General features: G+C 53.0%; 1 protein-coding gene across 1 annotated transcript in view; it reads left to right on the top strand.

Annotated features, from left to right (window-relative positions):
- Positions 1 to 10,000, top strand: part of plekhg4 (pleckstrin homology domain containing, family G (with RhoGef domain) member 4) — a 72,291-nt gene that overhangs the window by 20,414 nt on the left and 41,877 nt on the right. Inside the window, exons 3-8 of the mRNA XM_083690778.1 lie at positions 1 to 1,048; positions 2,285 to 2,455; positions 7,997 to 8,202; positions 8,452 to 8,554; positions 8,671 to 8,794; positions 8,886 to 8,979. The exon at positions 1 to 1,048 is cut by the window's left edge and continues 522 nt beyond it. Of these exons, the coding sequence (XP_083546904.1) occupies positions 1 to 1,048; positions 2,285 to 2,455; positions 7,997 to 8,202; positions 8,452 to 8,554; positions 8,671 to 8,794; positions 8,886 to 8,979 (1,746 nt within the window). The remainder of the gene's footprint in view (positions 1,049 to 2,284; positions 2,456 to 7,996; positions 8,203 to 8,451; positions 8,555 to 8,670; positions 8,795 to 8,885; positions 8,980 to 10,000) is intronic.

The raw sequence follows: 10,000 nt of genomic DNA, 5'->3' as shown, positions 1-10,000 counted from the left end.
GGGAGGGGGGAGAAGGATGTCAAATCAGACAGAGACATTTTGATTGACACGTCCAAGGCCCAATGTGGAGATAAGGGCCCGAATAAGGAGGTGAAGCTCCTCCCAGCCTTAGGACAGTCCAGCAAGGCTAACAACAACGGCAAAATGGCCGACAGCACGGGGGACGATTCAGACACCGAGGGGGAGTACGTAGAACTGGCCCAGATCACTCTACCACGGTTCTCCCCCCAGATGGGCTCCCTGACGCAGTCCATCAGCCTCAACTACAGAAACCTGCACAGGCCGCGGACTACTACACCACACACAGCTACGCAACCACACACACCCACGCGAAACCACACGCCCACGCGAAAACACCCACTCACGCAGTACCACACGCCCAGCGCCAGACACGTGCAGCCCTTCCAGCCCCCTGCGAGAAGCAGCGCTTGCTCCCAGACCGCGGTGTGTTCCATGCTCATCGAGGAGAACCTCAACGAGGACTCGCCGTTTTGCCCCGTCGTCCTCACCCCGACTACGACCTCCGCGACCCCCGCGGCCGAAGAAGAAGAAGAGGCCGGTGGGAGGACAGTGACGGCGGCCGTTTTGGAAGGTACTGGTCGTGACAGCCCCGCCCCCCAGAGTGTGTGTGAGACGGAGAGCTCGGTGTGTGACGCCGAAGCCACGCCTGACTCATCCCTGACACACGCTGACGGAGAGGCGGTCCCAGCCCCGGCAGACGGCCCGGGGGAGAGAGACCCGTCACCGAGTCAGGAGGACAGAACCGTAGAGGCAGAGGAGTCAGTCAGGGAGCCTGAGGGGAAAGAAGAGAGGGATGAGAAGGAGGAGGGAAGCAGCAGTCGCAGTGGCGATGCAGCAGTCAGTGCAGAGACCGAGGGCAGCCAGGGCGGCTCCTCAGACAGGGAGAGGTGTAATGGGATAGACCCAGAGCACCAGGCTCCTCCTGACCCCCAGGGCCCCCCAGACCGCACACACTCTCCCCAGGCGGAGGGACCAGCACCGAGCACACCAGCAACACTCACTCTGACGGACGCACACACTGAGCCAGGTAACACTGAGGCAGAGGCTGACATAGTCAACACAGTCCGCAGCCCGGTCCAAACCAGCCCTGCTGAGGACAAACCAGTCTCTGAAGGCCCAGTAGGCCCAGAACCAGGAGAGGGAGAGGGAGAGGTGGACGGAGAGATAGCGAGAGAGGGAGAGGGAGATGTGAATGTACAGATTGAGGTGGAGGGAGAGATGGAGAGAGAGGGAGAGATGAAGGTAAAGAGAGAGGTGGTGGGAGAGATAGAGACAGAGAGAGAGGTAGAGACGGAGGCAGAGAGAGAGGGAGAGACAGAGAGAGAGGGAGAGGTGGAGGGAGAGGTAGAAGGAGAATTGGAGGAGGCCGGTGGCTCCAGGGCCCCTGTGGAGGCTCAGGTTACAGCCAGACAGCAACAGGGTCAGGAGAGGACAGGGACAGGGCAGCAACAGGCGGGAGAGGGGGAGGCAGAGGGGGAGGCAGGGGCGGAGGCAGAGGGGGAGGCAGGGGTTGCTAGGGAGAGGGAGACTTCCCAAACCGGTCTGTCAGACGCCACCACTGCCCTGCCCCAGTCTGGCACCTCACATCCTGATATAGAGACAGACACACACACAGACGCAGACACACACACACACACTACAGCTCAGGTAGAGGGAACCTCCGCAGAGGGAGAGGGTGAAAGAGAGCAGGTAACAGAACACTGCCCGGCTGAGGAGACGGAGAGAGAGGAGAGGGGGAGCGAGAAGGATAGGAGTAAAGGGGGAGAGGAGGAGGAGGAGGAGAAGGTGGAGACCGCAGCACTGAACCCTGGGACTGGGAGTAGAGGTAGTGGTAGAGAGGGTGAGGGGACAGTTGGTCACACAGCAGAGGACAAGGACACGGCACAAGGCCCTTCTGACATCACAGAGCCCCGAGTACTTCAGGAGCCCCTCACTGATGCATCCAGCACCAGCACAGAACACACACACTCTGATAACACACACTCAGATGACACCATCACAGAACACACACACTCTGATGACACCAGCACAGAACACACACACTCTGATAACACACACTCAGATGACACCATCACAGAACACACACACTCAGATGACACCAGCACAGAACACACACACTCTGATAACACACACTCAGATGACACCAGCACAGAACACACACACTCTGATGACACCATCACGGAGCACACAAACTCTGATGACACCATCACGGAGCACACACACTCTGATGACACCATCACGGAGCACACACACTCCCCACCAGCGGAGGATATAGAAACACCTCCTGCTGATCGAGAGGAACAGAGGCCGGACAACAAGGGGGAAGAGAAGGAGGACAAGAAAGAGAAGGAGGAGGAGAAAACAGAGGAGCAGAGCACTAACAGTCCCTCTGTGGGGGCGGATCTTGAAACAGCCACGGAACCCCAAAATAAAGGTACATTTCACTTGTTTTTAACCCTCAAAACCCCCACCACCATCTTCCACTGCTTCTTACTTCCCAAACCATCCCCCTTTTTGCTCTGTTTGTCCCTGCAAAGACTCCTCCTCCTTTATAGTTGTTTTTTCTTCACCTCCTGTGAAGAATGGCGTGCTCCTCTTCCCACCTCCTTCTCCTTCTCCACCTCCCTCCTTTTCTACCACTCCCAAAACTGGAAAACACACTCTTCCATCACTTCTTCTGCCCTCTTTCACTCCTAACGTGTCGAGGCGTGTCCTGCCTGTGTGTTTGTTTTACTTTGGTCTTGGTGTTTCTTGTCTTCACGGTACTCTCCTAATAATGGCCGCCTCATTTCTGTGTTGATACATCTCAAGCCTTGGTGTTCGGCTGCCCTCAGAACTTCCTACCCCCTCCTGTAGTCTATACCTGTCACCTTCCTGCGGTTCTATCACGTCTGTGGTCTTCCGCTTCACTCCAATATTACAGCCATTCATTATCCCCGGCCTGCTCCTGATGTGTTTACCTTGCTCTGGCCCTGGCCGTGTGTGTGTGTGTGTGTGTGTGTGTGTGTGTATGTGTGTGTGTGTGTGCGTACATGCGTATTTCACACATTAACCACATGCCAGACAACCATCCAAGTGCCTGAAATGAGCAGCCAGAGGATGTGAGTGGTGTTGGCCCCCAGGCTGTGTTTTCTCTCCTGTCTCCTGGTCTCCCCCGGAGGCCCAGCACAGCTGTGAGGATGGCAGGTCCTCCTCTTAGGTAGCTGCTTTATACACACTGGTGGAGGCTGATGACAGAGGTGGAAATATTGAGGTTTTTGAAGTGAATGTTCCTGGGTTGATGCTGGTGTGTGCGTGTGTGCATGAGTTTATGTGTCTGTCGGTCTGTGAATGATGATGATTTATTTTATTATTTATTATTTAGTGTGTGTTTGCATTTCTCAATCAACACTGTTCAGGTGTGAGTGAGTGTTTGCAGCTGTGGCCTGCTCCTGTGGGGGGAGGGGATGGTGCATGGCCCTCCTGGTTACCTGAGAGTGCTTAGCGGTAGCTAGCTGTACGGTTTTTTACATTGATGGCATTTAGCAGACGCCTTTATCTAAAGCGACTTACAACAATACATTTGTTTAAGTAAGTGAATCCTCTATCCATCAGTCATCATAAGACAAAGTAATCAATGCTCACACCAGGGGCCATAGGCAGTCGTAATGCCAGTAGGCTATTTATTTGTTATTTTTTATGGTACTGTGTTTGGTTAGCGGTAGCTAGGTGTTTGGTTAGCGGTAGCTAGGTGTTTAGTTAGCGGTAGCTAGGTGTTTAGTTAGCGGTAGCTAGGTGTACTGTGTTTGGTTAGCGGTAGCTAGGTGTTTAGTTAGCGGTAGCTAGGTGTTTGGTTAGCGGTAGCTAGGTGTTTAGTTAGCGGTAGCTAGGTGTACTGTGTTTGGTTAGCGGTAGCTAGGTGTTTGGTTAGCGGTAGCTAGGTGTTTGGTTAGCGGTAGCTAGGTGTTTAGTTAGCGGTAGCTAGGTGTACTGTGTTTGGTTAGCGGTAGCTAGGTGTTTGGTTAGCGGTAGCTAGGTGTTTAGTTAGCGGTAGCTAGGTGTACTGTGTTTAGTTAGCGGTAGCTAGGTGTTTGGTTAGCGGTAGCTAGGTGTTTGGTTAGCGGTAGCTAGGTGTTTGGTTAGCGGTAGCTAGGTGTTTAGTTAGCGGTAGCTAGGTGTACTGTGTTTGGTTAGCGGTAGCTAGGTGTTTGGTTAGCGGTAGCTAGGTGTTTGGTTAGCGGTAGCTAGGTGTTTGGTTAGCGGTAGCTAGGTGTACTGTGTTTGGTTAGCGGTAGCTAGGTGTTTAGTTAGCGGTAGCTAGGTGTACTGTGTTTGGTTAGCGGTAGCTAGGTGTACTGTGTTTGGTTAGCGGTAGCTAGGTGTTTGGTTAGCGGTAGCTAGGTGTACTGTGTTTGGTTTGTTGTGAGGCCCGGCCTGTGATGGATGGTAGCGGCCTCTCCAGGTGGGTGGCTTTGGGTTCCGTGTCTCCCTGCAGCACGGAACTTAAACAGCTCTGCTGTGGTTTGACACCTCGGATACAACAGGGGCTCTGCTGTAGGTGGCTGTGTGCTGTAGGTGGCTGTGTGCTGTAGGAGGCCTGTGTGCTGTAGGAGGCCTGTGTGCTGTAGGCGGCTGTGTGCTGTAGGAGGCCTGTGTGCTGTAGGAGGCCTGTGTGCTGTAGGTGGCCTGTGTGTTGTAGGAGGCCTGTGTGCTGTAGGAGGCCTGTGTGCTGTAGGTGGCCTGTGTGTTGTAGGAGGCCTGTGTGCTGTAGGAGGCCTGTGTGCTGTAGGTGGCTGTGTGCTGTAGGTGGCTGTGTGCTGTAGGAGGCCTGTGTGCTGTAGGAGGCCTGTGTGCTGTAGGCGGCTGTGTGCTGTAGGAGGCCTGTGTGCTGTAGGAGGCCTGTGTGCTGTAGGTGGCCTGTGTGTTGTAGGAGGCCTGTGTGCTGTAGGAGGCCTGTGTGCTGTAGGTGGCCTGTGTGTTGTAGGAGGCCTGTGTGCTGTAGGCGGCCTGTGTGCTGTAGGCGGCCTGTGTGCTGTCGGTCATGTTCAAGCCCTCTTGTTTTGGATCAGCGTCTTTCGGCTGGGTTTATATAAGTTCCGGATTCTCTTAACTCTGTCGAGCAGCTCAAGTGCATGTATAAATATAATTATAAATAACCATAAAAAAACTTGGCACAGCTGAGGTATAGCCTAGGTCTATCCTTTTTACCAAGATGTGCAGTATATCAGATCGTGTTTGTTTATGTGTTTGTAGCCTATAGCATCCTTGGCTTGGCTTGGATCTGCGTATCCTAAGCCAGCTTCCTTGACTGTCTCTAACAAATAACCCATTCAGATGAAGAGAAACCGTCATCACTCCAGTGCTCAATAAAGGAGCTCACTAAATGAGTTAGCACTGGGTCAGAGTATTCCCCGGGATCTTATTTTTGGAAAGAGGCCTTAAACACGTCTGATTTCCATCCTCTGTCTGTCTGTGCGGAAGGCAGGCAGCCTCTGTAATGACAATCCAGTCTGTCTGCCATGATGACTGATGGCTCTGCCAGACAAGAGTTAAATCATTGTTGACTAGCTGCTCGGGTACACCTGGATGAAGTGTGTGTGTGTGTGTGTGTGTGTGGTATTTCAAAACAGAACCAATGAGTGCTTACATTGACCCGTGTGTGTGTGTCACATTAATCACATGCCTGTGTCTGTTCAGGTGTGTGTTGTTGTGAGGGCAATGTCAATGTAAGGGATGACGAGGCCTAGTTTTTACATGTTTACATTTATGGCATTTAGCAGACGCCTTTATCCAAAGTGACTTACAACAAATACATTTGTTTAAGTAAGTGAATCATCTATCCATCAGTGATCATAAGAAAAAGTAATCTATGCTCGGACCAGGGGCCATTGGCAGTCACAATGCTAGAAGAAGGAATTTACGGATTTAAAAAAAATATATATATATATATATATATTATTATTATATATTTTTAATTTATTTATTTACAGTAGAGAAACTGTACAGGGGGTAGTGTGGATGAAGAGGTCTAGTGAGCCCTTTCACTCAACTAGTTCCCCCCCCGGCACACACACACACACACACACACACACACACACACACACTAGCCGTGTAAAGTCTATGATCAGACAGGTATGTTGTGTGAGAATCCCAGGAGTCCAGCCTGCTGCCAACAGCAACATCTCAGACAGGCGGAGAGAGGCCTCCATTTCTCCTCTCTTCCTGACCCCCCTGCCCCTGGACTAATCGACAGGAAACCCCATTAACTGGCTGAGGGAACCCCAGACAGACCTGGTTAGGTTCACACTAAGGGCCATCAAGCCTAGAGGCCCCTCGCTCCACTCACTGCAACAAAGAACAGGTCAGGTTGTATGTGGGTTTGATCCATGAAACCATATTTTCCCAGCGGTATTTGGCTAGATTTCATTGAACTCCTTGGGCTTTTTTGAGTTCAGCTCCTTTCTAGGGACTTAAGAAAAGTCTTTGATTGCAGATTCCATCTTACCCTATTCCTCACCCCAGACACCAGGCGTCACAGTACCCCCGTCATCAGGCTCCAGCCCTACATGCCTATACATAGCCCCCCTGCCCCAGACCCCTATATACATAGCCCCCCTGCCCCAGACCCCTACATACATAGCCCCCCTGCCCCAGACCCCTACATACATAGCCCCCCTGCCCCAGACCCCTACATACATACCCCTCTGCCCCAGACCCCTACATACATAGCCTACCTACCTACTCCCCAGGTCACAGTGTTAACCACCTGGTCATGGAGGAGCGGCCCAGACTGTGAGCTCTCTCCCATCAGCCTGACTGGTCACTGGCTGGGCCAGGAGGTTCATGTGTTCAACAGAGAGACGGAGACTCGGCTCCAGACAAGGGGAAAGGTTTAATGGACTCCACTATCTGTCTTCTTCACTGGTACCTTATCTACAGTATTGGATAACACTGTTTCCCTCCTCTCCACCTCCCAGCCTCCCACCCAGCACCGCAAGTATGCCTGCACTAATCCCACTTGAAATATGGCGATCTCAGCAAGATTGTGTCCGCGCACAATTTATCCCTGTTTTTCTTGTCCTTGACTAAGCCCTTTTTTACGAGTGTGCGGGAACACCAGGAATTCCCAGAAGCCTCTCTCATCTGCTTCTGATCTGATAGAGGCTGCAGTGGGGTTCGCGCCAGCGAGTTCAGCCTTGACAATAACGTGTGTAGCAGGGTTTTATTGCTCTCTGAAGGCGATCTCACACACACACATGCACACACACACACACACACCCACCCACAGCCATCTTATAGCCATGCATCACAGCAGTCAACTGCCCTGAGGTTCAGCAACATATTAATCTGGAATGTAGCAGGGAGAGAAAGTGTGTGTGTGTGTGCGCGCGCGCTTGTGTGTGTGTGGCTAGTTGGACTGGTTCCAAGTCACATCCTGCTACCGGATCAGCAGACCCAGGTCTCAGTGGGACCTGGACCTCTCTCAACATTAAGACAGGGTTTAACGGTCCAACCCAGATCCCCTCCCTCGTCCGTCCGTCCCCCCTCGTCCGTCTCAGGGACCCACGGACTCGGGCTTTAACCACACATACCTAAACACCCAGGAATCCAGAGCATCTCCAGCGTAGGGAACTATGGCCTCCGTGACGGGACCTGTTTCCTCCGCCAGCCTCTTGTGGTGTTGTATTGAAGGAGGTGGTGTTGCTCCTCCATCTGTACGGGATCCTCATAGAGTTGTAAACATGGTGGATGAGTTTGTTAGGGTCTGGTCAGCTGGTCTGTCGTAATAGATTCATGAACTGTCTGTCTATAAACTGTCAATCTTGTTTACTGTCCGCTACACCTGTTTGAACTTTGTTTGGGTGTGTATATGCTTGTGCGTGTGTTTCTTTAGTTTCTCTCAGACTTACACTTGGTTGTGTGTGTGTGTGTGTGTGTGTGTGTGTTCGTTCACATGCGTGTTACATGTCCGTCCTCTCTCTCCCTCTCCCTGCAGGTCCCAGTCAGCCCGAGGAGCAGTTTCAGGAGCCCTGTTCCCTGGACAAGCTCTCTCGTGAGACCAGCCCCAGAGAGCCACAGCCAGGGGAACCTCCAGCACTGAAGCAACACATCCCTCCACCTCCACCACCCTCCCCCCAGCCTGCCCAGCCCTCGCCCCAGATACCCCAGGCTACACCCCAAAATAACCACTGCCCCCCCCAGGTACCCCTCCCCTCCTCCCAGCCTAACCACTGCCCCCCCCAGGTACCCCACCCCTCTCCCCAGCCTAACCACTGCCCCCCCCAGGTACCCCTCCCCTCCTCCCAGCCTAACCACTGCCCCCCCCAGGTACCCCTCCCCTCCTCCCAGCCTAACCACTGCCCCCCCCAGGTACCCCACCCCTCCCCCCAGCCTAACCACTGCCCCTCCCAGGTACCCCAGCCCTCCCCCCAGCCTAACCACTACCCCCCCCAGCCCTCCCCGTCCCCAGCCTCTCCCAGGAGCCAGCCGGTGCTCACAGAGGCCCATAACATCAACGCTGCTGTGCTGAGCTCTGGAGTGCTGTGCCTGCCTGGTGAGTGGAACACACACACACACACACAAATGTTTTTATTTTTTTATTGATCTGATAACATACAGCATGACAGGTAGCATTGTGTTACAATTCTCCGCCATTTTATTTGACGTCAGGAACCAGAGACAAAGGCGGTCGTGCGCTTGTGACCGTGACAACCAGAAACACCATCTGGTTGAACCCCAATTGTAACAGTGGGGAGCTGGTGAGGATCCTGGTCTACTTCTGCACCATCCTCAGGTAACGCACTGCAGATGGAAACTAGCCTGGGAGCTAACTCCAACACTCTGAAACACGTTAGTCACTGTTTCTGATGTCCTGTCTCTCGCAGGAAGGAGGTGCGTTCCTTGGGGTTGACAGTTCTGGTGGACGCCCGCAGATGCTCGCCTGTCCCTGCTCTGTTCAAAGCCTTCAACATCCTACAGGTAAGATGCTCACACTCACAACGGACACTGTCTGAGTGTTAAAACTGGGGATAAACTATTATGAATCTAAACCTGTGACTGCTGTTGTCCTTAATGCAAGTCAAGCCTGACACACACACACACACACACACACACACACACACACACACACACACACACACACACACACATGCTTACCCCCTGGTAAGAATGTTTAATTGAAGAAAAAAAAACTATTTTGGACTGAATACACATAGATAAACCCTCTTGATCACTGTCAGATGATGTTGGATGTAGAAAGCAAAACATTGCACCATCAGCCTGGAATCCTGAACCCCACTGTTAGGTTCAGTGAGGTCAGACCCCAGAGCCCTCCAAAGACATGATGGATACTTTCGTGATCTGGTGCGCTGGATCCATGGCCTTGTACTGATCACACACACACACACATACTCACGCACACACACACACTCACTCTCACACACGCACACACACAGCCTTCTCACAGCCCAGCTGCCTCTGGTTAGGGCTAGGATGTAGTAAACAACAGGATTAGAGATGGAGAGCTTGCTGAACAGGTCCTGCTAAGTGAACAGGGCTAACGTGCTGGACCCGGCCCAGCCTACGGCCATGACAGCTCCTGACTCATCAAGCCTCGGCCTTTATCCCACTGCCAGAATCAGCTCCCAATAGAAAAAGGGCCCCGCTCTCGTCCTTTCTAGGGCAGGGCCGGATAGTGACGACCTTTCCAGCGTGGCCGGATAGTGACGACCTTTCCAGCGTGGCCGGATAGTAACGACCCCGTCTGGTCAGCCACCCTAAAGCCCTGGCTCAGGCCGCTGCACTTCCCCTGGGAGCGACTGCCAGCCCAGGTCCCCCAGTTAATACAGAGATGAGAGAGAGAGCAGAAAACTGACTTGGCCAGCTCTTTGTGGCCGCGGAGAGAGGGAGGGAGGGAGGGAGGGAGAGAGAGAGGGAGAGAGGGAGAGAGAGGGAGGGAGAGAGAGAGAGAGAAAAACAAACAAACAAAAGCCTGTTTGTA

The sequence above is a fragment of the Argentina silus genome, assembly GCF_951799395.1.
Source record: "Argentina silus genome assembly, chromosome: 19".
NCBI lineage: Eukaryota > Metazoa > Chordata > Actinopteri > Argentiniformes > Argentinidae > Argentina > Argentina silus.
Note: the sequence above shows the minus strand (reverse complement) of the source record. Positions and strands in the feature narration are given on the sequence as shown.